We start from the raw sequence: 27,664 nt of genomic DNA, 5'->3' as shown, positions 1-27,664 counted from the left end.
GGGGGGAGGGAGGGCTGTCAGAGCATGGCGCCCAGCGAGCCCTGCTGCCTCCAGCCTGGGCGACAGCCACACGCGCCATCGGGCCGTGCCTCGCGCTCACCTCTGAAGGTGGGCCAGCTCCGTTTGACTCGTGGACGAGGCACGTCAAAACGCATGTAGGCCCCACTGTTGCTGTGGGTCACCTCGTGGGCTGGGCTGTCCTTCGGGGACCTGCTGCTGGACAGGGCTGGAGTTTGGTGCTCCTGGGTGGAAAGCCACGATGGGAGTCAGGGGCCAGGTACCCAGGGCGAACGGTGAAACCACTGACTGCCAGACATTCAGTTAGCACCTACTGTGTGCCCTGCACCCGGCCTGAAGTCACCTGCCGCAGCCTCCCCTGAGCCCCGGGGATGAGGGTGAGGGTGAGGGTGAGGCGTGCCACATTATGTGACCACCAGAGGGCACTCCAGCTTCCCAGAACTGCGAACTGCCTTCCCCAGGCTGTAGCTACTCGAGGAGCTGACAGACATTGAGAGGCCACCCCTGAAGCATCCGCCTGTGCTGGGGTCCTCATAGACAGACACAGGAGTGTGACGGGAGGGAGCCTAGCACAGGCTTCCCCTGCCTTCCATCCACCTGACTTGCTCGAACCCCACTTCTGAGGCTCTGGGGCTCTTCTCCCTGGCCGTAGCTGGAAAGCCCTCACCTCCTACTGTCCCAACGGGGTGGCCCAGAACACGGGCCACAGACGCTGACGCCTCAGGCCCCAGCTGAGGGATGCCAGAGCTGGCAGAGGGTCACAGACCACCCGTGCAGACCTCAGGGTACAGAGCAAGGCGGCAGCCCGAAATCCCGGGGTAGTGAGGACGCCCTCGGGCACCCCGTGGGAGAGGGAGGCAGGCCGCCGCGCTTACGAAGTGGACGTCTCCGGACGCGACGTCGTGGTGCACGCGGTAGCCTGCGCGGACGGGGCGGCTGTCTCGAGGCCGCGTGGTGTGGTACAGCACGAACCGGCTGCGCCGCACCAGGAGGTGCAGCAGGAAGCACAGCAGCTCCAGGCCGGCGGAGACCAGGAAGAAGATGATGGTGCTGGCCCGCTCGTCCGGGAGCAGCAGCTTCGTGAGGATGCGGCTCAGAGAGATCATCACCCCCGCCGTGCCTGCGGGGGGCGTGGCACCTGAGCGCCCCGCCCCTCCCAGGCCGCCAGCACCCGGGCCGCACCCCCAGCTGCGGCCCCACAAACCACCAGCTTCCTCCCTGGGTCCTCCCCACCCACCGCTCCAGCCGCAGTCCGCAGCCCCCAGCCCCACCCCTCCGTCCCGTCCCAGGTCCCAGTCCTCTCTAAGCCTTCCCCTAGCCCCTTGCAGCCCCTCACCCAGGACCTGTCTCCCCACCCTCGGCCCAGCTTTCTGAGCTCACCAGACCCGCCCACTGCCTGTCCATCCACCCAGCCCCTCACGGCCCCTCTCCCCAGGGTTGCTGCTGCTCCCACACCCCCTCCTGACTGTCATCTGCCCACGACACACCAGGTCTTGCTGGGTGACCCGCCCTGAGGTCCCCCGCGAGGAGGACACGAGGCCCCGCCTTCCTGGGCTTGATGGAGCGAGGCCACAGACAAGCCTCAGAGACTCACAAGTGGTAGGGGGTGAGCACCCACTGTGGCGGAGGGTGTGGCCACAGGGGAGAATCAGAGCGTCCTATCCTGGAGGGGGGGTTGGTAAGCCAGGGGTGCGCAGTATGAGGGAGCCAGGCACAGACCGAGAGTGAGCACCCCAAACAGGCCGGTGGAGGAGGGTGTCACGGCCAAGGTGGGCAGGACTGCTGCAGATCGCATTTGGAGTCTTGCCTGAGTTCAACCCACAGTGCAAGGCAGTGGGAGGCAGGGCCGAGAGCTGATGAAGATGGTGATCTGAGGCAGTCTGTGTGGAGGGGCTCTGGCTACTGCACTGCGGTTCCAGGTCAATTCACCAACAGCATCCTAACGGGGCAGCCTCATGGGGTCCACCACCACCACATCGACCGCCGTGGGCTAGCAATGTGGCCCAGTGGGTAGAGCATGCACCACGTCCTGGCGTCCACGCCCAACACGGTATAAAGAGAGTGTGGTGGCCTGTGCCTGGGATCCCAACACTCAGGAGTTAGAAGCCGGAGGATCAGAAGTTCAAGGCTATACTCAGCTACATGGTTCGAAGCCAGCCTGGGCTACATGAGACCCTGACTCAGAACGAATCTGCAGGCTTGCAAAGCCACCTATGTTCTGGCCGCCTTCCAGCAGTCAGCTCTGGTGCTGTCTGATGTTCGGGCACCACATGGCAGACGAAGCCTACAGAAGATGGCCAGAGAGGAGCCAAGAGCAGCCCCTGAGGAGGACAGTGGCTGGGCCCGGCTCCTTGTCCAACTGTGACTAGTTGTGGGATGGAGGGCAGGACGGGGCAGGCTCGGAGTCTGCCTGGAGCGCGTGTCCAGGGGCCTTTTGAAGTCTGGGCACTGGGGGAGGTTTTCGGGTTTGGGCAAGAGTGCTGTGTTGCAAGGGGCACCTGGGAGGTAGCTGGACAAGCGTTTAGCAGAGCCCTAAGCAGGGATGGAGGTTGGAACCTGAGGAAGGCTTTGGTTCTTAGTGGCGACGGCTGCTATCATGGGCTTGGGCAGGCCAACCCTCAGCACGCCCACGCACACACACACACTCACACACACATTGCTGCAAATGTCTAAAACTGAAACGCTCCCTCCTAGAAGAGGGTGGTCACAAAATAAAGACTAAAGGCCCAGTGAAACCATAGAAGACTCTCAAGTCCCCCACAACCCCGAAGTCATTCAAGCAGTCACGGTTGCTGGGGACAGGAGATCCCTCCCACCAGGGCAGCGGCCCAGCTCACCTTCTCGTCACCCACGCTCCTGTCAGTCGGCCTAATAAACTCACCAAAACTAGACCGGGTCAAACCGTTTTTCTGGTGTGCCCATGGCGCCCTATCTGGAGTGTTCACGTCTCTCCCAGGAAAGTCGCAGGACAGACACGCAAACTACACTCCCCCCCCCCCCGGGCCTGCTTGCTCACTGCCTGTGACTCCAGCCTCACGTGCCGCTCACGCTCTGGAATCCTGCACACACACCCCTCCCACCCGGGGGTCCGCCCTCACCATCCAGGGGCACCAGCGGCAGCCCAGCATGCGAAGGCCGTGCCCACCCAATGGGGTGCCGGACCAGTGGCCCGCTGGGGGAGGGGCTCCGTACTCACTCTCGCCTGTCATCACTCCCTGCGTGTACCTCTTGGGCAGTAATCCCGTGTAGCCGTAGAAGCTGGATTGCTGCACTTCAGAGAGAGAGGGAGGGAGTGGTCAGACACCTCTCGCCAGTGCGGGATTCGGGGGCAGCATCCCAGGGGTGTGCCCCGGAGGCGGTGGTGAGGTTTACCACAGCCGTACACAACCCGGGAAGGAAACGGCGCTGCCCTCAACAGTGCTCGGAGCTCGCTCACTTCCCTGCCCCTGGGCTTCAAGGTCACTGGCCTGTCCTGGCCGATGGGAGCAGAGATGACACCCGTCCCTTGCTGGGTGAGACAGGGTGGACTTACTCTCAGCGTTTCTGCCCACAGTAGTGACAGAAGAGGCTGGGGGTTGGGATGGGGCTGTCAACACAAACCCCCAGGGGCTGCATGGAACACAGCCCTGCCCCCATTTCTGATGCAAAAGCAAGAGACCTGGGTGTGTGCGTGGATGACGTGGGAGGCAGCAGGACTTAGGGGTTCAAAGCCAGCCTGGACTGCGTGAGACCCTGTCTCAATAAAAAAGGGAGTAGGCTGAGGATGCAGTTCAGTGAGCAGAGTTTGCCTGTCCTCCAGGACTGTAGGGACTGGCTGTGGGCTGCATGCTTGGGCTCCTAGCAGCGAAGAGGTGGAGGCAGGAGGATCAGGAGTTCTGGAGAACCAGGGGGCTGCCTTCCAAGCCCGGGCCACGAGAGTGGCCTGGCTGCGGGTACGGGTCCGCGTGCAGTGTGCAGTGTGTGTGTGCGCTGCGGTGTGTCTACAGACAGGCCCAGCACTCGGCCGACTCACCTTGTGAGGTGTGTTCCCTGGACGGGGCTCCGCCCTCCCGCACTTCCTGGCCCTACTCCCTACCTGTGCATCCGAAGGCCACGGTGCCCACGGCGGCCAGGTTGATGGCGTAAGCCTGGTCGTGAGAGAAGAGCTGAAGCCACACGTCACAAATGCTGATGAAGAGCAAGGGACCCAGAGCGAGCAGGTAGCCTGCAGGGGGCACCGCCGTGAGCGGCACGAAGAGCAGCCAGGTGGGGGCTCCTCCCCTCACCCCATTTTCCAGAGAGCAAGTTCTCCGACACTGTGGGCTACCTGTCCCCTCGAATAGCGGGTAGGTGGAAGACTCCAGGAGAGGCCACAGGGAAATCCTGCGGCCTTCCTGGAGGAGGACTCATTGGCTGGGAAGCTGGTGGGGAGGAGCTCGCGGTGGGCGAGCCTCGGGGAGGGGACAGCACGGGGTGGCCTTGAATACCTGTGGTGATCCTAGTGTGCAGGTTTAACCGCTCCACCACAACGTTGTTCAGGAGCACAGCCGCCAGCGCCACCAGAATGTAGGTGAGGCTCATGTCGAACACGATGGAGGTCCCTGCATGCAAGAGGGGCGGCGGCTGGGGCGACCTCTGACCTCTGCATTCAGCCCTGCAAGGGCTCTTCGCTCTCCCCAAGGGGCTGAGTGCTCACGGCGGCTACGCCGAGGTCACTCGACAATTGCCGGTGGAGCTGAGAGCTGCCCCTCGGCCTGCCACGTCTAACTCGGCTTCCACGCATGGTCTACGCCCTGCTGGGGTTTGAACGCGGACCGCGCCCTGCGTGCTCACATGCTGGAGCACCTGGCGCCCAGCGGGTGGCGCTGTTTGAGAAAGCGCGGAACCTTCAGGAGGCGGAGCCTCGCTGGAGGAAGTGAGTCAAGGGGGGCGGGCCTTGAGAGTTTATAGGGGGAGCCACTTCCTGTTTGTGCTCTGCTTCCGGAGCGTGAATGCAATGTGAGCGCCCGGAGCCCTGCTCCCTGCCTGCTCGCGTGCTTTCACCCACAGGGCGGACCATGGCGGGCAAACTGAGTCAGAGGAAGCCCTTCCTCCCTTCAGTGGCTCTCCTCAGGCGTTTTACCGGAGCAGCGAGCAAAGCAACTACTCCGCTCCCCGAAGAGAGTGGAGTTTCCACGCCACAGCCATGCAGCGCGGTCCAGCTCCCTGCCGTGTCCTGAGGGCCGCAGCAGCCGTTTTCTCCATGCACTCCCTCCAGCAGGGTCGTGGGATCCCAGGAGGCCCTGTCCCAGGGAGAGGGTACGGCGCCGCCGGCGAGGACCCACCTGGGTACTTGTGGTGCAGGTAGTCCACGTCGGTGATGAAGCTGTTGTATGGCAGCAGAAAGCCCACGCCAGCCAGCAGCATGGCAAAGTAGATGGCATGGTAGCGGTCGTCTGGCACAGGCTCCTCTACCGCTAAGTGGGGAGACACCAGGAGAGGCTAGTGAACACACTCAGGCCGTGTGGCCACTGCACCAGGGTTGCCAGCTGCCGTCACCACAGCCGTCCACTGCCAGGGCGCCGGCCATCCCATCACTGTCTATCCACGAGACTGCAGACGTCCCGGCCACAGGGATATGGACCCTGTTAGTTAATTAATTAATCCTTTCCTTCCCCCCCCCCCAACTGTTGGACTTGTTTTGTAGATCAGTCTGGCCTGGAACTTGCAGAAAAGACCCTGCTGTTGCCCCATGCTGGGATCAAAGGTGTTCACCGCCATGCCTTATTTTTTTATTTTTCAGGTGTGTGTGCAAACACATGAGTGCAGGTGTCACATTTTCTGCAGTTGAAGTTACAAGCAGTTGTGAGCCACCTGATGCTAGGAACTGAATTTGGGTCCTCCGGAAGAGCAGAAAAACCTCTTAACCTCTGAGCCATCTCTCCAGCCCCGATTTTTTTAAATTTAAATTTTAGCTGGGGTGGTGGCAGTGTCTTTAATCTCAGCACTCTGGAGGTAGAGGCGGGTGGATTGTGGATGAGCACTGCTGTGCCAGGCTTTTTATGTGGGTTCTGGGATTTGAACTCAGATCCTCACACTTGCTTGGCAAGTGCTTTACCCATTAAACCAGTCCCCCAGCCTCAGTGATAGCCAATCTGAATTTTCATCGAGGTGGGGGGGGGGAAGTCTGGTCATGTCTGTGAGAGATTGTGTAGACTGGGTTAAATGAGGTGGTGAGATGAATCCTGACTCTGGGTAGCACCAATCCCACCGGCTCGGGCCTCCCTGGACTCAATGGAAACAAGAAAGGGAGCTGAACAAATGCTCTCCTCTGTTTCCAATTCCTGACTACAGATGCAATGCGATCAACAGCTCATGACTGACAGCACCAGCGTCATGCCTCCTGTGCCGTGATGGACTGTATCTTCCAAACTGTGAGCCACAATGAACCCTTTTCCTCCCATAAGTTGTCTTTGTCAGGCATTTTGTTACAGCAACGAGATGGGTAGCTAGTTCAGCCACGATGGCCACCAAGAGCACCGTCACTGTACCTGCTGTCCACCATTGTCACAGCTACTGCCCACCAACAGCCATCCCTTCACCACCACCCTGGCCATGGCCCCAGGAACAGCAAGCCTGACCAGATGGTGGGCTGGGCTCCTGAAGACGCTGAAATGGGATAAGACAATGGCAGTGCTTTGTGGGGCTAGCAAGGTCTGATGTTCTAACAGTGGATAGGGCAGATAGCTGTCTCCCCAGGGGGATGCTGGGATCCAGGAAGGAGGCGCTGGTGACACCTGTCGTGCCTTCAGCAACCACTAACAAAGCTCATTTATGTCCCTGCTGAGCTAGTGACTTCCTTTCTTCGCCCCTCAGCCCACAGTGAGATCTCCTGTAGCCTAGGCTGGCTTCCAACTCACATGTAGCCAAGGATGATCTTGAACTTCTGATCTTCCTGTCTCTGCTTCCTGAGAGCCGGGATTACAGATATGCACTGTGTTTGACTTGATTGGTTTATTTGATTCTGGAGATGGAACCCAGGGCCTCACACATGCTAAGCAAACACCCTGCCAACAGGGCTATGTCCCCGTTCCATGATCTAAGAAGTTTTAGCTTTGACCCCAAGACACCACGATTCTGTCATTTGGGACATGAAGGATTGCCACTGTGGTCCTGATTCGACAGCAGAGGAAGACCTTTGTGGATGGGGGGTCGACCCTGACCGCCGCTGCCGTCTACAGGAATGACAAAGAATGTGCTTGGTATAGGAGAGGCGCTCTTGGCCTCTTACGGCATTTCCGTGCCACGTGTTACAGTCAGAAATAAAGGCTCAGACCAGAGCTGTGGACAGGGAGGTGTCTGCGGGATGCGAAGGGAACCTGCATGGACCAGTGAAGGAGCACACCGTGAACATAAGCTGTAACCACCTGGCTGATATTCCTATGAGTTGGTGTGTTGGGGTACACATGTGGGGTCCAGTGGGTGACATCAGCTGCTTTGCTCTATTGCTCTCCACCTTTTTTTTTTTTTTTTTCTTTCTGAGGCAGGGTTTCTCTGTGTAGCCTTGGCTGTCCTAGACTTGCTCTGTGGACCAGGCTGGCCTCACAGAGATCCCTTGCCTCTGCCTCCCCCAGTGCTGGGATTACAGGCGTGCGCCACTGCGCCTGGCTCTCCACCTAATTTTTGAGGCAGTCATTCACCGAGCCTGGAGCTCACCGATCAGGCTGACCTGGCTGGCCAGAGAGCCCTGGGATCCTCACCAACCTTGGCTGGGATGGGACACCCTTACTGCTGCGCCTGCCTTTTTTTTTATTATTATTATTTTTTGTTTTGTTTTGGAAATTTACTTATATTTTTACGTTATTGTACAAGTGTTCCATGAATTTATATTTGCACATCATAGGCATGCTGGTGCCTGTGGGGGGGCAGGAGAAGGCGTCAGATCCTCAGGAAGCAGAGTTTCAGATGGTTGGGAGCCACCATGTGGGTGCTGGGATCAGAACCCAGGTCCTCTGCAAGAGCAGTCAGTGCTGTTCGCTGCTGAGCCATCTCCCCAGCCCCCGAGACCAACTTTCATGTGCATTTTGGGAATTGAATTTAGGACCTCATGCTTGCACAGCATACACTTTGCCATCTTCCTGGTGGGTATGTATGGACATCTATAATTTTATATATAAATAAATAGATTATATAAATACATAGCCAAGTGTGTGTCTGTGGCACAGAGCGTGTGGGGAGAGCAGACACAACTTTTGGAAGCCAGTTTTCTCTGCTGTGTAGATTCTGGAGCCTCATTGGTGGCAGAGGCTCACTAGGCTTGGTGACGGCCCCTTTACCAACAGCCTTCTCGCCGCCCTTGAGTATTTTTTATTCACTCTTACACACCCTTATCAGTAACATAAAATATGTTCATAAAGGGCTGGAGAGGTGGCTCAGTGGGTAGGAGTGAGTATCACCAGCCCGATGACCTCAATTCAACCTTCAGAACCCACCTGGTGGAAAGAGAAAACCAATTCCTGCAAGTTGTCCTCTGACCTCCATGACACCTGTGCCCTCCACCCCCCAAGACAAGTAAGTAAATGAACAAATGTTTTTCTTTCCTCCTTCCCCTTCCTCCTCCTCCTCTTCCTCTTGTTTGTTTTTCAAGACAGGGTTTCTTTGTGTAGTCTTGCTGCCCTGGAACTATCTCTGTACACCAGTCTGGCCTCAAACTCGGAAATCCACCTGCCTCTGCCTTCAGAGTGCTAAGAGTAAAGGCGTGTGTCACCACCACCCAGCTTTGTTTTTAAGATCTGCTCTGGGGCTGGGTCTCAGTGGTTAAGAGCACTGGCTCCTCTTCCAAAGGTCCTGAGTGCAATTCTCACCACCCATATGGTGGCTCACAACCATCTACACTGGGATCTGGTGCCCTCTTCTGGCATGCAGGTGTACATGCTGATAGAGCACTCATATACATAAAATAAATACATCTTGAAAGAAAAAAAAAGAAAAAGGTCTGCTCTAAAGCCAGGCATGATAGCACATGCCTATAATCCCAGCTCTTGGGGAGGCAGAGTCAAGCAGATCTCTGTGAGTTCCAGGCCAGCCAGGGCTACATAGAGAAACTCTGTCTTGAAAAACAAAACACAATACGTGCTCTGAATTGCTAGCTGTATGGAGGTCACAGGACCTGGTAGAACTGCCAGCAATGGCCTCTGGGGAACGGGCTTACATGGTTTCAGGGGCCCCAAAATGCACTGTATCATGCTTATCACATATCGTGATGGCATGGCCCTGATACGCTTTATCTGAGCAGTGAATGTGCTTCCGGAGCTGTGCGTGGCTGCTGAGTCGACACACAGAACACTGTGAAAGGCCACTCCGTAAGTCAGCTCAGCCGGCCGAGGCCTGGGCCTGGTCGTTCTGTGACTCACTGAGGTGTGGCTGGGGGGGGGGATCTGTGGAAGAAAGCTCCACACTGACGTGGTCTCTCAAAGAAAAATGACCGTGAGTGGGCCTGGCCCAGGCAGGGGAGGCTTTTGGTCCTTCGGGAGCTGACCTCAGCCATGGGCAGGGATCCAGGCTGCTCCTGACCTGCCTGCTCTGTGGACTTTAGACTGTCTTCTGTGGCAAGCCGAAGGGTGATCGTCACTGTGATGGGGTAGAGGTCAGGCCCAGTGACGGGTTAGATCTGTAGACGGGTTGATGAGTTGAGGTTTCTCTGCCAGGTGTGTACTCTCATTCTTGGGAGCCTGAGCAAGTGGGAAGCCAATGAGCCTGGTATTTCCCGTGACTTGCTCCCATTTCCTGTCTCCCCAGGTGATACCTCCTTCAGGTTCCCATCACTGTGATGCCGTTCTCTGTGAGGCCCTCATGAGAGCCAAACAGAAATGGGTGACAAGTTCTTGACTGTCCAGCATGAAGGCTTGAAAAGCCTCTGTCCTTTATAAAGTACCTGGCCTAAGGTAGTGTGTTACGGCAACAGAATGTCCTGTAAGATACTGGCTTCACCAGCCCAACTTTGGTAAACCAGTTTTTAATAATGGGTATCTATAACCTATGCATGCGCACAAGTTCATGCGTCTGTGACTGCGTTTCCTCCTGTCCATAGTCCACTATCCGCATTCTCCATCCATGCATCCCTCCACCCGCTGCTTAACCACCTGCCTTTCATCGTCTATCCACCATCTAACTGCCCACCCCACCCATTCCTCAGTCACCCTTCTATCAATTCAGCTATCCATTATCTATCCACCTGTCCAGCCTCTATCCATCCATCTAGCCATCCATGCATCCATCCATCCTGCTATCTATCCATCCATCCTTCATCTATGTATCCATCACTCCCCACCCATCCTCTATCCATCCATGTACCCATCTATTCATGCATTCATCTGTCCTCCATTTTTCACCTGATACTCCAACTGTCCATCATTCATCAATCTACATCATAATCCATATACTCCATTTATATCTCACCTATATATCCCTCTATCCTTCTGCCTATTCATCCATGTACTCAAGCTATGATCATCTTTTTTTTAAGATGTATTTATTTATTACGTATGCAATGTTGTGCTTACATGTCCACCTGCAGGCCAGGAGAGGGCACCAGATCTCATTATAGATGGTTGTGAGCCTCCATGTGGTTGCTGGCAGTTGAACTCAGGACCTCTGGAAGAGCAGCCAGTGCTCCTAACCTCAGAGCCATCTCTCCAGCCCCTCCCCCTTTTAAAGATTTTATGATCTTTTTAATCTACCTATCTGTCTCTCCACCAGTTCACCTATTATTTAGCTATCTGTCTATTTATATACTCCCCCATTCATCCATCTATCATCTATCTGTCTTTTCAGATGTCTATTATTTGGTTTTATTAAGACAAAGTCTAGTTATGCAGCCCAGGCTGGTGTAGGATTGTGGTAATCCTGCCTCAGCTTCCCAAGAGCTACCATACCTGCCATTCTATCATCTATCTGTCTGTCTGTCTGTCTAGATATCTATCTATCTATCTATCTATCTATCTGTCTATTATGTATTCTGTCATCTATCTGTTATCTATCATCTATCAATAATCTGTCTATTATCTATCAATCAATCATCTATCTATCTGTCTATCTTCCGTTCATCCATCCATTTTCCTTCCTTCCTTCCTTTCTTTCAGCATCTCCTGACTCCCTTTCTCTGACTGAACCCTGGTTGCTGTAGCCTCCAACACTAAGTGCACCATACTCGAAGCCTTTACAGTTCAAGTCAGTCCTGACACCTGTGTACTGCCCACTCCATAGCCCTGTCTGCCAGGGCCCTTCCCCCACCATGGCTGTTGTCATCCTTGGGGCCTGGCACTGAAGTGCCATCCCTCTGCAGGGAGCAGGTGTTCTTCTCAACCCAACTCCACTGCACAGAGGTAAAGGAGCCAGGTCTGAGGCAGAAGCAGTTCTACTTCAAACAACCATCTGCACAAGATGTTACCTCACAGGTGGCTCACAGGTGCCACTTACAGGTGCTACCTCACAGGTGGCTTACAGGTGCCCCTCACAGGTGCTACCTCACAGGTGGCTTACAGGTGCCACTCACAGGTGGCTCACAGGCACTACCTCACAGGTGCTACCTCACAGGTACCCCTCACAGGTGCTACCTCACAGGTGGCTCACAGGTGCTACCTCACAGCTGGTTCCCAGGATGGTGCTAAGGGACACTGAGTTTCGTCTTGGCTGCATTGAGGCCTGCACCCTCACTAACCCTCAAGCATGCACAAAATTACCAAGAAGGCAAGGAATGGTGTTGAACCTGGACCTGTCTGACCCCAGACCTGCTCTGCAAGTCCAGTTGTACAGTCAGTTGGGCCAGCTCTTCAGTTTGGAGAAACAGGCTCAGGGATATTTAAGTCTTTGCTTCATATCACGCAGAGGTACTGAAAGCAGCTATTTGAACTTCACACTCAAGCTTCATTCTTTGTACCAGGACAGTTTGCTTTGAAGAACAAAGGAGAAGGAAACTCTGCAACCAGGGCCTGTCACTATGGGTGACCACTAGCAGAGGTCCCACAACACAGAGCAGAGAATGGCAGTTGTATTTGTTACTCTTGCCACCTAACTCATCCTGACTAAGCCTCTTAGTCTCCATGACTACCTGAGGCTCCTGCTGCCCCAAGGACAGACCAGAGCTCACGTGGCCAGTCACTGCCCTGGGGCAGACAATGTCACTTACTCACCGGAGTCTGTGAAAGCGGGGACACCCCTGACTCTGACGCTTGGATCTGTGGTCCCCTCTGCTGTCATCTCCAGCTGAAAGTTGTCAAAGCTAAAGCTTGTCACCACACTCTGGCCAGATGTGGCTGCCATGCAGGGCTCCTTGAGGCGCTGGCTTCCAATGGAGCCCATGGCAGTTCACCCTGTGAGGAAAGGAAACGAGGCAGTCAACCTAGTAAGGGGAGAGGACACTGCCATCCTGCCGCTAACTCATCAAACCCTGGGGCTCATTTTGTCCATTCATCCCATTTGTGTACTTGTTTGAATATATTTTGCCCAGGGACTCACACATGCTAGGCAGCTGCTCTACCACTGAGCCACACCCCAGCCCCTCACGGGGGGATTCTAGGCAGGGGCTCTACATTGAGCTATATCTGCTTTGTTTTGTTTGAGACAGAGTCTTGCCCTAGAACTTGTGATCCTCATGCTTCAAAACCTTCCAGAGCTGGGACTACAGGAACGCCTTACTATACCTGTCTTTATTTCTCCCATCATTTAGGAAGTATACTTTAAAAAATTATTTTATTAACCGGGTACAGTGGCTCATGCCTGTAATCCCAGCACTCAGGGAGGCAGAGGTAGGTGGATCTGTGACTTCCTGGTCAATAAAGCAACCCCAGGACAACCAAGGCTACACAGAGAAACCCTGTGTTGAAAAACCCAAAAAAAAAAAAAAAAAAAAAAAAAAAAGGAGGGGGCCTAGAAAGATGGCTCAGGGGTTAAGAGCACTGGCTGCTCTTCCAGAGGTCCTGAGTTCAATTCCCAGCAACCACATGGTGGCTCATAACCATCTATAATGAGATCGGATGCTGTCTTCTGGCATGCAGGTGTACATGCAGACAGAACATTGTATACATAATAAATAAATATTAAAAAACAAAAAAAATATTTTTAATTATATGTGTATTTGTGTACATGAGTGCCAGTGCCTGAGGAGCTCAAAGGCATCAGATGCCCTTAGAACTGGAGTTATGAGCAATAGTAAGCCACCTGACTTGAATACTGGGAAGCACACTTGGTTCCTCTGCAAGAATAGTCCGATCTAACTGCTGAAACATCTCTCCAGCCCGGCTTCTCCTTTGATGTTTCACCGTGAAGGATATGAGCTCAGCAGTGAGGTGATGTGACCTTGCCTGTTGCTATGGAAACCGGGTGGAAAGAGCAGAGACTACATCCCAGGAGCCCAGCTCAGAGGCCTTTGACCCAAGAGCAGGTAGGGGGTCTTCATGAAGGAGAAAACAATGGGTAAAAGAGACATAGATGGAGCAGAAAAATGATTTAGACCTGGAAAGCTGGGACACAGTGAGCAATCAGAAACAATGGGTGAAATTACGGAGACAGATTGCTGCAACTGTCTGGCTCACCCTTTCTCTCTGGGAGAGAGGTGCTGCTCCGCATTCCTGAGACAGTCAAGAGAAGTGAACAATGCAGGGTGAATAATGCTCACTCTGTTCTCATGGATAGAAAGTAGTAGAGTCTAGAGTCCAACCCAGGTTTGCATGACACTCTCTATCTGGGACACTGAGCCACACCCCAGCCCCTCACTGGGGGATTCTAGGCAGGAGCTCCACCACTGAGCCACATCCCCATTGTAGTCTTGCCTCAGTGTTTCTTGCTTCAGTTCCTATCTGGCAGCTGTTATCTTTGGAGGAAAGGAACCAGTGGCTGGGAAATGCCCCAATATGTAGCCCTGCGTGTGGGGGTTGTCTAGCTTTCCTTCCTTTAACTTTTATCAGGTGAATTGTCAAACACTGTTCAAAACACTGTTGAAAACTGATGACAAAAAGCTACACACTCTTCCTAGAGCGTGAGTCATGCGTGGAGACAGCACGATTTCGACCCTGTCCAGATCATGGATGGAGACAGCTTCCCTTTCTCAGCACAAGTGGGAGAAGCCATGGAAGAAGCTGGGCGGCCCCTAAGGCATCCCACCTCTCAGAACTACATCAATCATTTCTGGGCCCCTGCCACCAGTGTGCCCTGCGCCATGTCCACCTGTTTTCATTTCTTTACCAGGCCCTCATTTCTGTAGCTTTTCTGCCTCATTTACCTCTTTCCCAGAGCCCAGGGTGGTTCTCCCCACCAGTTACCAACTCAGCCTCCTGGGTATGTTGTCTCCCCTGGGTAGTCTCTAACTCTGTTCGCAGAGTTGTGTTAGGGTCAAGGACCAAGCTGGGGTCTCCTTGGGGGCACTGGAGCCTGCAGCACACGTAAGATCTGGGGCCCAGGGAACTCTGTCCCTCTTGGTGGCTGACTCAGAGTGACTGGTCCTCATGGCCAGTGGACAAGAGCCTAGGAGCTTCTTCTGGGAGCTGGGAGATGAACTTCCCTTCAGGCTCAAGGCTCCCCAAAGAGCCCCTTTCCAGTCGCTCCGGTCCCAGTAGCCATATCTAAAACTGGGAGAGACTTGAGGGCCTTCAGGCATAGCTGGCCTGGGTCGGAGGACAGCGGCATCAGGTGCAGCCGTGGTCCTGTCTGGTACCGGGCATGCACTTCCCTGATCTCCTGGCTTACGGATCAGACTCCAGCCCACCAGCCTTAGAGAGGAGGGGCTGCGGAAGGGGACACTGTTGGTAATTCACAGGGTCCACTGCTTCACCCAGGAAGGAGGCTCGGTCCTAGAGGACACCGGGATCCAAAAGCCCAGCTCATGTTCAGTAGGGACTCCCAGGATGCAGTCTCCCAAGCTCGACCAGCGGGAGAGGTTTCTGCCTGGCTGAGGCCACGCCATCCGGGAAGGCGGACGTGTTCGGCACCCTGCCAGGCTGCTGGCTCTGGCTCAGCCAGCGCGGCGGGCAGCCGCCACCCACACTGTCCCCGAGGCTCTCATCCCTCTCCTCGCCCAGCTCCCCACATTCGGTGTCCAGGGTCCCAGATCCTGCCTCCTCCTATAGCCACATTAATTACAATTTCAGAGCATCCAGACAGACTGGGGAAAGGAAGCTTTTCTTCACACTCCTGACTTGGGACCCCTTGCTGCTTGCCACAGAAGCACTGGGGATGACACAGGCCTACCTAGAATTCACCCACCTGGAGAGTCACAGAGAGAAAAACTTAGCTGCACACACTTGGCATTTAATAGTGATGGGCACTACCCCTTAGCAGCCGGTGGGTCAAAGAGGGCTCTGACTGAGCTCTCAGCAGTCCCGGAAAACCAGGCGCACAGTGCCAGTCTGCAGAAGAGATGACCAAAAGGGCAGCGGAAAGCCAAGCCCACAGCCGGACAGCTCAAACTGGACCCTGACCACCAGCCCCTCCCAGTCGCTCAGGGATTGTCTCCCAAGCCGCTTGCCCCACACCTGAAGCCAGCAGAAGGGGTAGGGAAACTAAATTTTACTTGGAAAGCCAGCCTGCCCAACCTCCTCAGGCCTTGAACTTCTGGCTCTAGCCACAAGTCCTGTTTACTAGATGCCCTTGGATGCCCCTGTCCCGTGCCCAGACGTTGGTTAGGGAGTCTCCCTGCGCATCGGAAGGCTTCACTCCCGGCTGCAGGATTGTGGGTTTTGAGCCCTTCTGGGGCAGCTCCGCTGAGGGCCAGGGGACAAATGAATGTGATGTCAGTGCCACAGACTGGTCAAGGCCTGGGGTGCCCGCAGGGCTGAGGGGTAGCCCGGACCCACCTCCCTCCATGTTTTAGGCTCTACACAGTTCCGACACTAGCAGACTGTTTCTTTCTCAGGCAGCCCCAGCAGCACTGAAGTTGGACCCCGGACCCACACAGCCCCCAGCAAAGGGAGACTTCTGGGGCAGCCCGGAGGTCGTGACCCAGCGCCCAGGCCCCGCCTCTGTCATAACCTTTTTCAGAACTAGAAAGGAGCTGGCCGGGCAGACGGGAGAGATAGAGGTGGGTCTGGAAGGAACTTGAGGTGCAAGGACCCCTGGGGTGTGACCACGGGAGGAGGCAGTGGCATGACCCTGCTCAGCCAAGGCCACCCGCGTTTGTCCCCTTCTAGAGCCTACGTCCCGCGCTCGCAGCTGGGATGCAGGGGATCTGGCACTGGGCGAGGGTACCCCCTCTTCCCAGGACAAGGGATGCGGCAATGATTTAGCTCCTAGGAGGGAGGGAGGGAGGGGGTGGCGGCGCGACTGGGGCCGCGCGCCGCAGACAAAGGCTCCGACAGGTCCCCGCCGGCGTCTCCCCGCCACCTCCGTGGCGACACTCACCTCGGCCGGCCCCAGGCTCGGGATGCTCGGTGGCCGCCCGCGCCCGGACCCTGTGCGCTGCGCCCCGCTCCTCGAGGCTTGGGCCGGGCGCGGCGGGCGTCCTCCTGGCTGTCCCGGTCCGCGGGCCTGGGTCCGCGAGCGCGTGCGGGGGGCGCAGCGGCTGCGGCTGGCAAGCCCGGCCCCGCCCTGCCCGTTCGCATGGCCCCGCCCACAAGCTCCGCCCACCGCGCGGCTCCGCCCAAGTTTCGCCTCCAGTCCCGCTCTCCGCCGTCCAAATGCTCCGCCCCATCCTCGTGACTCCACCCACCCCGCTCCGCCCACTCCGCATGGCTCCGCCTAGGTCCCGCCTCCAGAGGAGCGCCCCCCACCCCTCAGAAAGCCCTCCCTGTCTCCCCGCCTGCGCCCCATCCACTCTGCGCATCCGCCCCCCGAGCCCCTCTTTCCCTCCTGTCCACTCCGCCCCACCTCCACCCAGCGCTGCTCAGTCTTTCCCGTGTTCTCCGCCCCGGTTCCTTCACCCAGGCTCCACTCACTCTCCATGACCCCGCCTCTAGCCCCGCCTCTGAACCGCCCCCACTGGGGCCCCCACTTCTTGCTGTCTTCACCCCCGTTCCTTCTGTGCCCTTGGCCAGCCCCAACCCAGACCGCAGACCCCGCCCACCCCCCTGCCTTCCCTTTTCCTGCCTGACCCCACCTCTGCTTTCCACGCCCCTCTGCTCTCCTCCCCTCTCCTGCTGCCTGTCTGGCCCCAGTGACATCCCCCTCTTCCCCGCCTTCTCGCTCCATTCGCTTAGTCCCACGCTCATCCTGCCCACCTGCTCCGCTCCTCTCCTCCGGGCCCGCTTTGTCCCATCTACCTCGCCCCACATCCAGGCTTCCCACAGAACTTGGCCCCTACCTGCCAGCTCCGCCCCGTCCCTTCCCAGACGCCCCGCCCCTTCCCAGACGCCCCGCCCCTCGTGACTCCTCCCACAGCCTTCGCACACCCCCTGCCTCCCCGCCTCCCTTCCACTCCCGGGCTCCACCACCCCGCAGCCCCCAGCGTGGACCCATCCGTACCCGGCGCCATGGCTTCCTTCTCTGCACCCCCAGCTCACAGCATCCGACAGTCTAGCACATAGGGTGGTCTGGGTGTCCCGGCTGGCCTTCTCCCTGCCCAACCCCTTCAACCTTCCTGCCAGGCTTAGTCTCCCGGAGACCCACGTGGCTTGTTTGTGGCACGGCCTGGGCCGGCGCTGATGGCTGCAGAAAGGTCTGTTCTGACCCTGGCCCTGACCGTGCGGCCGATGGGGGCTGGAAAGATGAGGTCGGGAACTACGTGGGAACACGGCCCTAAGTCCTTACAGACTGGGACCTGTCTGTGGGACCAGCCGCCTTCAGCACTGAGACAGAAGCACAGATGCATTTTCTGTGCCACCCTCCTCCTCTGCATCCCCACTTCACCCTGGAAGCCTGTTTGGTTCTGCCCATGGCTGAGGTCTTTCCTGTCTTGCCAGCCTCTCTCAATGATCAGAGTCCTTGGGAGTCTTTTTTTTTTAATAGCCTCTCTTTTCATAGCCTCAGTTGTCCTGGAACTCACAACCCTTGGGCCTCAGCCTCTAGGGTGCTGGGATGGCCACACCTGGCTCAGTAAAGTGTGGTGTACACTCAGGGACAGCCTGTGCCCCCTGGGCTTCTTTTGAGGCTCTGTAGGCCACAGAAGATGGCTTGTTGTGGTTCTGGTGAATTATGATAATCTCAAGGTGAAAGACCCCGAGGCTTCACATAGTCTAAAGCTTTGGGGGTGCAGAGGTAGTTCAGCAGTGGATAAACTAGGTTTGGCGGCCTGTGCCTGTTATCCCAGCGCCTGGGTGGGGGAGGCAAGGAGATTAGGAATTCAAATGCCAGCCTGGGCTACAGAGACCCTGCCCTTACCCCTACCCAGTAAAGACAATATATAGGGAACTGAGGGTGAGAGCAAGGGAGAGAGGGAGGGAATGGAGGAGGGAGGGTGAAAGAGAGAAAGAAAAAAGGAGGGGAGGTGGGGTCAAAACAAAAAATCAGGCAAGGCCAGGAAGCAGTTGGAAGTTGGGGAGACATTTTGTCAATGGAGGGGACAAGAATACATCAAGATTTTAACATCCTCTTCCTGAGAGGATGAAGCAGGAGGATCAAAAGTTGAGGTTAAGTCTAGTTATTGAGTGAGCTGAAGCCAACCAGAGCAACTTAGTGCGATTCTGTCTTAAAATGGAAAGTAAGAAGAGCTGAGTATGTGGCTCAGTGGTAGAGCTCCTGCCTAGAATTCCCCAGTGAGGGGCTGGGGTGTGGCTCAGTGGTAGAGCACCTGCCTAGAATCCCCCAGTGAGGGGCTGGGGTGTGGCTCAGTGGTAGAGTCCTTGCCTAGAATCCCCCAGTGAGGGGCTGGGGTGTGGCTCAGTGGTAGAGCCCCTGCCCTGCCTAGAATCCCCCAGTGAGGGGCTGGGGTGTGGCTCAGTGGTAGAGCCCCTGCCTAGAATCCCCAGTGAGGGGCATGAAGGTCTTTGTACCATCCACAGAAGTGCAAATTAATAAAATAACCCTCTTTCTTCCCTCTTTCTGGATCAAGTGTCAGTTGAACCAACTCTTCTGGAAAGTAAACCGGCCTTTAAGAAAAAACATGCCTTTGGTCCAGAAGATCTAACCCAAGGAATTAGTTCTAAATATAGAAAGGCTTTACACTCTGAGATGCTGGTGGCAACAGCAAGCACTGCGGGTGGCCACGTAGCTGAGGAAGAGGCAGACGGCATATGCCTCCCAGCAGGACACAATGCGAATGCCACATTTAAAAACCCAAGAAAATCAATGGAGGCCTGTGTAAGCTCTGCAGAGAGCGCTCATGTCCCCGAGATGTGCACAGGGTTAGAAAGGATTTGGAATAACATGGAAAGCCAGAAGTGCGAGCGTGTTCTGTGACACAGAGGTAGGAAGTGGGACAGAGTCCAGAAGGTAACTTCCCCTCTCTTGGTATAGAAAAACCGGAGGAGCCGGCCAACATGGCTTTCTGGGAAACCATAAATGAGCAGAAACCTGCCATCAGAGAGGACAGAACTTGGGGGCTGGGGAGATGGCTCAGTCAATAAAGTACTTGCCGTGAAAATCCCCAGAGCCCACATAAAAAATGGGGGCACGTGTCTGTAAGCCCGGTACTGGGGAGGCAGAGACAGGAGAGGCCCTGGGGCTTACTCCAGCCATTCTAGCCAAACCACCTAGCTCCAGGCTCACTGAGAGACCCTGCTGATAACTATGGTGGGGCTGGAAAAATGGCTCACACACACACACACACACACAGCCCCAAAGCAAGCAATTCATATAGAACACAGCCTGGTGTGGAGCGAGACGAGCATAATAAAGAATCCTTACTTCTCTGCTCCCACACACTGGGCTTCAATAGCTTCACACAATTGAAAAAAAAAATCCTACCAAAGTTTCAAAGGTGATGGAAGCCAATGTTATGTAAAAACACAAGCAGAGAGATTGTTCAGCCCGATGAAGATTACCCTAAGGAAACAACAGAGCGGTTTCATCTCTGAATAGTAGCAAAAAAATTTTCTAAGTATAGCTGCAAGAATTGAGGGAATTTGCAAAAACAGGAACAGGCTACATTGCACGTGACCGGTGGTCTCTCTAAAGAAATGTTATATATACTTTTCATCTTATGCTTTCTCTGCATATGTATATGTCCATTGTACCCACTGCCCAAAGAGGTCAGAAGAGGGCATGACGCTCCCCGGAACAGGAATTACTGCTGTGACTCATCGTGTAGGCGCTGGAGCCCGAACCCAGGGTCCTCTGCAAAAACAAGTGCTCTTAACTGCTGAGCCGTCTTTCCAGCCCAAGAATTTTCTTTAAATTATGTGTGTGTGTGTATGTGTGTGTGTGTGTGTGTGTGTGTGTGTGTGTGTGTGAGTGTGTGAGTGTGTGAGTGTGCACATATGTTCTAGGAAGTCAGTCGAGGGTGTCAGAGCTTCTGAAGGTGGAGTCACAGGTGGCTGTGGATTGTCTGACATGGGTGCTGGTAACTGAACTCAGATTCTCTGAGAGAACAGCTGATGTTATTAACCACTGAGCCATCTCTCTAACTCCCCCGTGTGTGTGTGTGTGTGTGTGTGTGTGTGTGTGTGTGTGCTGAGGATGGAAGTCATTGCTTCACACATGCTAGGCAAGAGTGGCAAGTGCTTGACCACTGGGCAACACTCCCAGCTATTCATCGTCAACATATGGGAAGGGGAAAATCATATAATTATCTATATAGTTACTAAAAAGAAAAAAAAAAACAAAAAAAACAAAACTCAGCCAGGCATGGTGGCACACCTGTAATCCCAGCACTCAGGACAGCAGAGGCAGATGGATCTCTGAGAGTTCAAGGCCAGCCTGGTCTACAAAGAGAGTCTAGGACAGCCAGCGCTACACAGAGAAACCCTGTCTTGAAAAACCAAAAGAAAAAAGAAAAACCTTTTGATTGAATGTGATTCATCTGGTTGCATGCTTGCTTTGCATGTGTGAAGCCATGAGTTCAGCCCCCAGCACATTGTAAAAAGGGGCATGGGCTGGAGAGATGGCTCAGCCACTGAAGGCGAGGCTCACAACCACAAATAAAGCAGCCATGGCAGTCTGCACCTGCAGCTCTAACACTTGGGAGGCGGAAGCAGGAGGAGCAGAAGTTTAGTTACCCTGGGCTACCTAGCAGCTTTTGAGGCCACCTGAGCTGCACGAGAACCTGACTTCCACTCCTCTTCCTCAGAAGGAGAAGAAGAAGAAGAAGAAGGAGAAGAAGAGGAAGAAGAGGAAAGCAGATGGGAGACTGCACACAGGTTCTTTGCAAAGCGCGGCACTGTGTCACAAGCCGCCTCGTGTACCAGGAGGGTTTTATATAGCCTCCCCTGCAGACGCCGAGGGACGACTGTACATTTTATTCATAGTAGTAAACTGGAGACAGGCCATGTGTTACGAATGGGAGATGGGTAAAAGCCTGAAGCTCACCCACACGTGGTGCCCACGCAGAATGTAAGGCAAAGCATTCCTCGTGGCCTGCACCTGTGCGTGCCTTGGATGTGTGAGTTACTGGCGCGAACAGGCAGACACTCGGCCCCATTTCTGTGAATTCCTAGAACAGACGCTAAAGGACTGTAAGGCTGGCCACCCTCTGTGTGGGGTGGGCAGGGCGGGAGGGAGGGAGGCAGGGTGGGAGGGAGCTGGGGCGCGGGGCAGGGCGTGCTCAGTGTCTTGGGTGTTGTGAGCATTTGTGCTGGTCCCGCCGGGTGGGGTGTGCCTGTCCTCCAGGCCTCCCGAGGTGGAGGCAGCGAGGTGAGGACTTCGCCCCTGGTGACGTAGTGAGTTTGAGACCAGCCTGGGCTAGCTGAGACCTGTCTGAAAGCACAACAAAGCAAAGGAACGAACAGGAGTTGGGGAGACATCCACTGGGAAGGGCGCTGCCTCAAAGCAGGAAGATCTGAATTTGGGGTTCCGGTAACCCAGCCCTGCCGAGGTGCTGATGGAGGACGGCCGGGGCTTGCTGGCTGCCTGCCTACCTTTTGGCTAAGCACAAGACCCTGCCTCAAGAGAAGAAAGCAGAGCGTGATGGAGCAGGACACCTGCCGGCTTCCTAGGGCCTCCGCACACAGGCGCACACACCTGCACGCACACGTATGGACAACACACATGCACACGACACAGACCCCAACACTTGGGAGGTAGAGGTAGGGCTGTTCGGAAGTTAGAGGCCATCTGTGGCCCATGGCCAGAGCTCAGCCTCAACCTGGGTCACCACACACACACACACACACACACACACACACACACACACACACGAGACAGCCAGGTCACAGAAGCACAGCACTGTCTCGTGTATAATTGTGTTCTCTCTTTCACCCTTTTTCTCCATTCCTCCTTCCTTTCTTCTGTCCCTTCTTCCCCCTTCTCCCCCCCCCTTTTTTTTGACAGTTTCAACATTTAGCCAAGGTTAACCTTGAACTTGCCATCCTCCTGGGTCAGACTCTTAAGGGCAGAGATGGCAGGCAGGCGCCTTGGGAATCTGTTAAACACAAGCTGGGCCAGAGGCAGGCTGTGAAATGGGGAGATGTGCTGATGGCTCAGAAAAGAAACAGAATATGCTGTGAGCACCCATGGCAACTCCTTTTGCCTTCATTTGTGTTTAAATTTGTCCATAATAAAATAGGAGCAGAGGGGGTGGGGAGATGGCTCAGTGGGAAAGCACTTGCTTGCAAGCCTAGTGACCTGAGTTCAGGCCCCGAACCCCCCATGGAACGAGAAATCTGCCACCAGCATGTTGTCTTTTGACTTCCACAAGAGCGCATCCAAGCACAACAAGTAAACACAATTTTAAAAGTCAAAAAAAGAGAAAGAGCCCAGGGGGTCCCCTCTTGCCCTCCTGGAGCTCTTGCGGGGCCACCCTTTGCCATCTGCTTTCTGTGGACACAAACCTAATTTATTCCCAACTTATTAGCTTAAATCCATTAGGACCTCTCCCATCAGCTCACAGCAGCCAGAAGCCTGTGTGGGAGGCCCTGCTCAGGACACTGGGAGAGGGTGGGAGGGCCATCGCTATGGTCACAGTGAGCCCGAGTGGCTGTGACCTTCACATGGACACCTGCTCTTGCTCTCAGGGACCGTGGTGCCTAGGGAGCCCTTTCGTAGCTGACAAGAGGAGGCCAGCTGGCAAAAGGGAAGGCTGGGGCTCCGCACGGGGAGGGGGGACGGTGGGTGTTATAATAAAATACAGTGCCACATCCCTGGGACCCGTTAACCACACTTATGCTCATAGCAACCCCAGAACTTAGGGTTTCTGGGCTCCCTTTGGGTAGGTCGAGTTAGAGGCATCAAAACCTGGCCTGGGGTGGGGGAAGGGTCCTCTGCAGATTTGTAGAGGGAGCTTTGGGAGCTGCTGGCGGGGACCTGCCGAGCCACTCCCGTGCGGCCTGCCCCATGCTCCAGCCAGCACCATGGACAGCTTCCCAAGGCCTCCTGGGGCAGAAAGGGCAAAGGGAAGAACCAGGCTCAGCAGTGAAAGGCCAGTCTAGGGAGGGGCGTGGGTGCAGATCACAGTCCGAGTGCCTGCTTAGTATGTAAGAGGCTGTGAGTTCAGATCCCAACACTGCACACAATCATAAAGGCAGAATGCCTGCCTAATGTCCATACAGCTCCGGGGGTTCAGTCCCTAGCACTGGAGGCTGGAGTGGGGGACAATTAAAAATCAGCTTTTCCAGGGCTGGAGGGAGAGCCCCGTGGTTAGAGCACTGGCTACTCTTCCAGAGGACCTGAGTTTGACTCCCAGCATCCACACACACGAGGCAGCTCACAACCAGCTGTAACTCCAGTCCCGGGGTACCCATGGCACCAGGCGCATGCATGGTACACAGGCATGCATGCAGTCAAAACACACATGCACATAAAATTTTAAAATTTTTAAAATTTTAAAATTTTCCAACGAAATCCATTCAGCCTTCATTTGTGAAGCACTATCATAGGCTGTGAGGACTCTGTGAAATTCCACAGTGCTCTGCACGCGTTTCTCGGGGTATGTTAGCGCACTCCTTTAATTTCAGCTGTCCGGGAGGCAGAGGAAGGAGGATCAACAATTTGAGGCCAGCCTGGGCTGTACAGTGAGTTCTGGGATAGCCTTGTCTCAAAAAGAGCAGAGGAAAAAAAAACAAGAAGAAATAAAAATAAAACAAAGAAATGGGAAGAAAAAAACAGTTTAAAATAAAAATAAAAAAAAAAGAAAGGGAAGAAGTGAGGAAGGAAAGAAAGAAGGAAGGAAGTGACAGAGGCAGGGGGTGTCCTAGGAGAGCAAGGACGTGCCTGCCTGCCTCACACTGCCAGGTTCAGGTGGAGGGGGCGTGGGGGATGGGAGGACAAATGGATCCTTTGCTGGCATCTGCATCTTGCTGTTGGGAGGGAAATATCACCGAGGGCGGCCTAGCTTCTTAGAGGAGCTTGTCCAGGTCACAGTCAGCAGGAGGAGATGTCCATCCCTCCCCAGATCTCCAAATCCATCCTTGCAGCGCTCCCCTGAACCCCCAGACTACTAAGCCTGGAAGCCAGACAGTGGTCCCCCTGCACCAGGCTCTTCCTGGGACCGAGTCTCCCAGCCTTCAGCAGAGGGCCTGGCCTGGTGAGGCAGCAGGGCTGCGGGCAGTCCCTGCTGGAGGCGGGTCGGGATCTAGGAGCTGCCTGGCTCAGCTCCAAGGGCTTTTAGCTGGAAATAACTTTTCATTACTGGCTGCTGTGGGTAAGGATGGCAGGGCTGGGAGGGGAGGGGGGACACACCTCAGGGGGCACCTAGCCTTGCTGCTGCCATGGAGCACTGGCCGTGCCCTTCCTCCTGATGGCTGCACCCCCGTACTCCTCTCTGGCTTTCAGGGACTCTCGGCACCTCCCAAGTCTCTCCTTTTGAAGCCTGGCTGTATACCAGTTTCTTGTGGCTTTCTCATCCTATGGCTTTTTTTTCTTCTTCCCTTTCCTGATCCCTCTCCTCCCTGTCTCCTTCTCTTCTTCCTTCCTTGGTACATAGCCTGGACTGGTCTGGAATTCTGCCTCCTTATCAGGGCCCGCTCTGGCCAGACTCATAGTATTTTTTGTCCACAAAGCTCCCCCACCCCAAGAACCTCCTCGTCTCCACTCCCTCTGTCCCCCTTCACTGTAAGTTCCAGAACACCCCTCCACCCCCGGAAAGCCTCCTGTGACTTCCCTTTGCCACTGGAACAAGGTCCTGAGAGGGGAAGGCATTTACCCGAGGTCACACAGAAGAGGGAATAAGCAGAATGAGCAGAAAAAGGCTTTGCAGGTGAAAGAGGGTGAAGTGACATGACCCAAAATGACCCCTCAGGTGGAGGGAGAAAAGAGCACCAGGCTCCTACAGACCCCTCCACTTCCCAGAAGCTCACAGCATGTCCACTTCACAGGCAAGGAAACCGAGGCCAGAGAGCCCAGCCAGACCCCCTAGGGGTGGCAGAGGCAATGGCCTCAAGCCTGCCTGTGCGGAGCCTTCTCATGACTCATGGCTAACCTAGGCCCTGGCTCCGCCTGGGCTCCCCAGGAGCCTTGCGTACCTGAGTCCTCCTGTGCTCCCTCCTCGGGCTTCTCCTGGTGCTGTCAGGTCTGCGTGAGCCACACACGCTCCTTGGTTAAGCTCCTCTACTCTCTATTTACAAGAGCAAGCTTCTGAGCGAATGAGCCAGGGAAAATGTTTGGCTTCCGTGGGTGGGAGCTGGGGCCATCTGTTCCCAGGCGCTGAGAAAACACCGGAGCCGTCACTTGAGCCGCGCGGTGCCCAGCAGAGCCTCACAGAGTGGGGCTGTGGCACCCATGAGCTGTGTGTCCTAAGGAGGGGTTCTCATCTTCTGTGAGCCTCCCTGTGTGGGTCTATAAAAAAACAACCAAGGGTCTCATCTAGCTGTGTGACTCCAGGGCACCCACTCTCCCTCTCTGTTGCTCCCTGTCACCTCCTTTTTGTACCTACACGCACCCTGTGAACCGAGTGCCCCCAAAGCTGACATCTGTGACATGGTGCTACCTCAGACCAGCTTTTCAGCTTTTATGACTAGTGCCCTCATTTGTTCCCAGGCTGAAAATAGCTTTATTGTTTCCTCTGAAAATAAAAAAAGAGAACCATTTTTCAATCCAAAAATTTATGAGGTAGGAGGGTAAATGGAGAGAGATAGTCCCTTCCATCAGGAGAAACATCTGTCGAGGACAGTGACTTTGCAGGTGACTCTTTAAATGGCTAGCTGTGCCGGGGGTCCAGGATAGAGGTGATTGAACTAAATATTTTGAGAATCACGGTGGTTTGGGAGATGTAGATCAGAGGTGGAGCCCCTGCCTAGAATCCCCCAGTGAGGGGCTGGGTGTGGCTCAGTGTAGAGCCCCTGCCTAGAATCTCCCAGTGAGGGGCTGGGGTGTGGCTCAGTGATAGAGCCCCTGCCTAGAATCCCCCAGTGAGGGGCTGGGTGTGGCTCAGTGTAGAGCCCCTGCCTAGAATCCTGCCTTGAACTCCCGATTCTTTCTCCTCCGAGTGTTGGGATTGCCGGCATGTCCCACACCAGTTTTGTGCAACGCTGGGGACGGAACAGAGCATTACGTATGCTAGGCAAGCACTCTAGCAACCAGCCTGCATTGTAATACTTAACGATGGAGCGTGAGCCTTTCATTTTTTGACCCCGAGGCCTTGCTCACTTAGAGCCAAGCTCACCACCATCTTCATTCTTGCTGTTTTGCTGGCCCCTTTCCCTCAGCTGGCAGAATATTCAGATGTTTTCAGGGTGTATAAATATGAGCTGTGAGCATCGCTGGCGGTGGAATCATCCCCCAGGGGCTGGGCATCCAAGGGGAGTATGGCTGGGTTGGCAGAAGGAGTTTATCTCGATTGAATTCTCTAATCCTCTTCAAGGATTAAGGAAACTTGACGCGCTTCCCTTGATAATGTCCTTTAAAGATTTAATAGGTTTCAGGCTTTCCAAGAGAAAGCCCTGGATGAGGAACTTGAAGGACTTACTTAAGCTCCTGACTCCACGTGTGACCTTGGTCTGTTGCTCTCTCTGTGAAGAGCAGGGTTGGTCTTGGACAGGTGGCCCAGGGGGAGCTGGGTTTGGAAGGCCGGATTTGTAGTGGCTACAGTGTTTTCTTCTGAAACATGCCCCACCCATCTGCCCTGCTCACCATCAAGCACCTGGGGCAAATCATGGAGCAGCTGTGAGGGGCTTGGGACGTAGTGACAGTAGGGAGTTGCCTAGAACCCTGTCTCCCCAAGTATGCCAGTCAGGGGCTGGGGGGCTCCGTGTGGAGCCCTGCCTAGAGTCCCCCAGTCAGGGGCTGGGGGGGGCTCAGTGTAGAGCCCCTGCCTAGAATCCCCCAGTCAGGGGCTGGGGGGTGGCTCAGTGGCAGAGCCCCTGCCTAGAGTCCCCCAGTCAGGAGCTGGGGGTGGCTCAGTGTAGAGCCCCTGCCTAGAGTCCCCCAGTCAGGAGCTGGGGGTGGCTCAGTGTAGAGCCCCTGCCTAGAATCCCCAGTGAGGGGCTGGGGTGTGGCTCAGTGTAGAGCCCCTGCCTAGAATCTCCCAGTGAGGGGCTGGGGGTGGCTCAGTGTAGAGCACCTGCCTAGACTCCCCCAGTGAGGGGCTGGGGTGTGGCTCAATGGTAGAGCCCCTGCCTAGAATCCCTCAGTGAGGGGCTGGGGTGTGCTCAGTGGTAGAGCCCCTGCCTAGAGTCCCCCAGTGAGGGGCTGGGGTGTGGCTCAGTGGTAGAGCCCCTGCCTAGAATCCCCAGTG

General features: G+C 55.3%; 1 protein-coding gene across 2 annotated transcripts in view; it reads right to left on the bottom strand.

The window, feature by feature from the left end:
* The window catches only part of Slc29a4 (solute carrier family 29 member 4), a 29,219-nt gene extending 3,638 nt beyond the window's left edge, over window positions 1–25,581 (bottom strand). Inside the window, exons 1-8 of one of the 2 annotated variants that reach the window (XM_060368065.1) lie at window positions 25,455–25,581; window positions 12,168–12,347; window positions 5,322–5,453; window positions 4,485–4,598; window positions 4,094–4,222; window positions 3,215–3,289; window positions 894–1,138; window positions 101–242 (exon numbers count right to left, since the gene is read on the bottom strand). In XM_060368065.1, coding sequence (XP_060224048.1) covers window positions 101–242; window positions 894–1,138; window positions 3,215–3,289; window positions 4,094–4,222; window positions 4,485–4,598; window positions 5,322–5,453; window positions 12,168–12,336 — 1,006 coding nt within the window. In that variant the 5' untranslated portion in view covers window positions 12,337–12,347; window positions 25,455–25,581. Of the gene's footprint in view, window positions 1–100; window positions 243–893; window positions 1,139–3,214; window positions 3,290–4,093; window positions 4,223–4,484; window positions 4,599–5,321; window positions 5,454–12,167; window positions 12,348–16,368; window positions 16,587–25,454 lie in introns of those variants that run through there. The other variant, XM_021652974.2, reaches the window with a different exon arrangement.
* Window positions 25,582–27,664: the final 2,083 nt, after the last annotated feature.

The sequence above is a fragment of the Meriones unguiculatus genome, chromosome 15 (assembly GCF_030254825.1).
Source record: "Meriones unguiculatus strain TT.TT164.6M chromosome 15, Bangor_MerUng_6.1, whole genome shotgun sequence".
Lineage (NCBI taxonomy): Eukaryota > Metazoa > Chordata > Mammalia > Rodentia > Muridae > Meriones > Meriones unguiculatus.
Note: the sequence above shows the minus strand (reverse complement) of the source record. Positions and strands in the feature narration are given on the sequence as shown.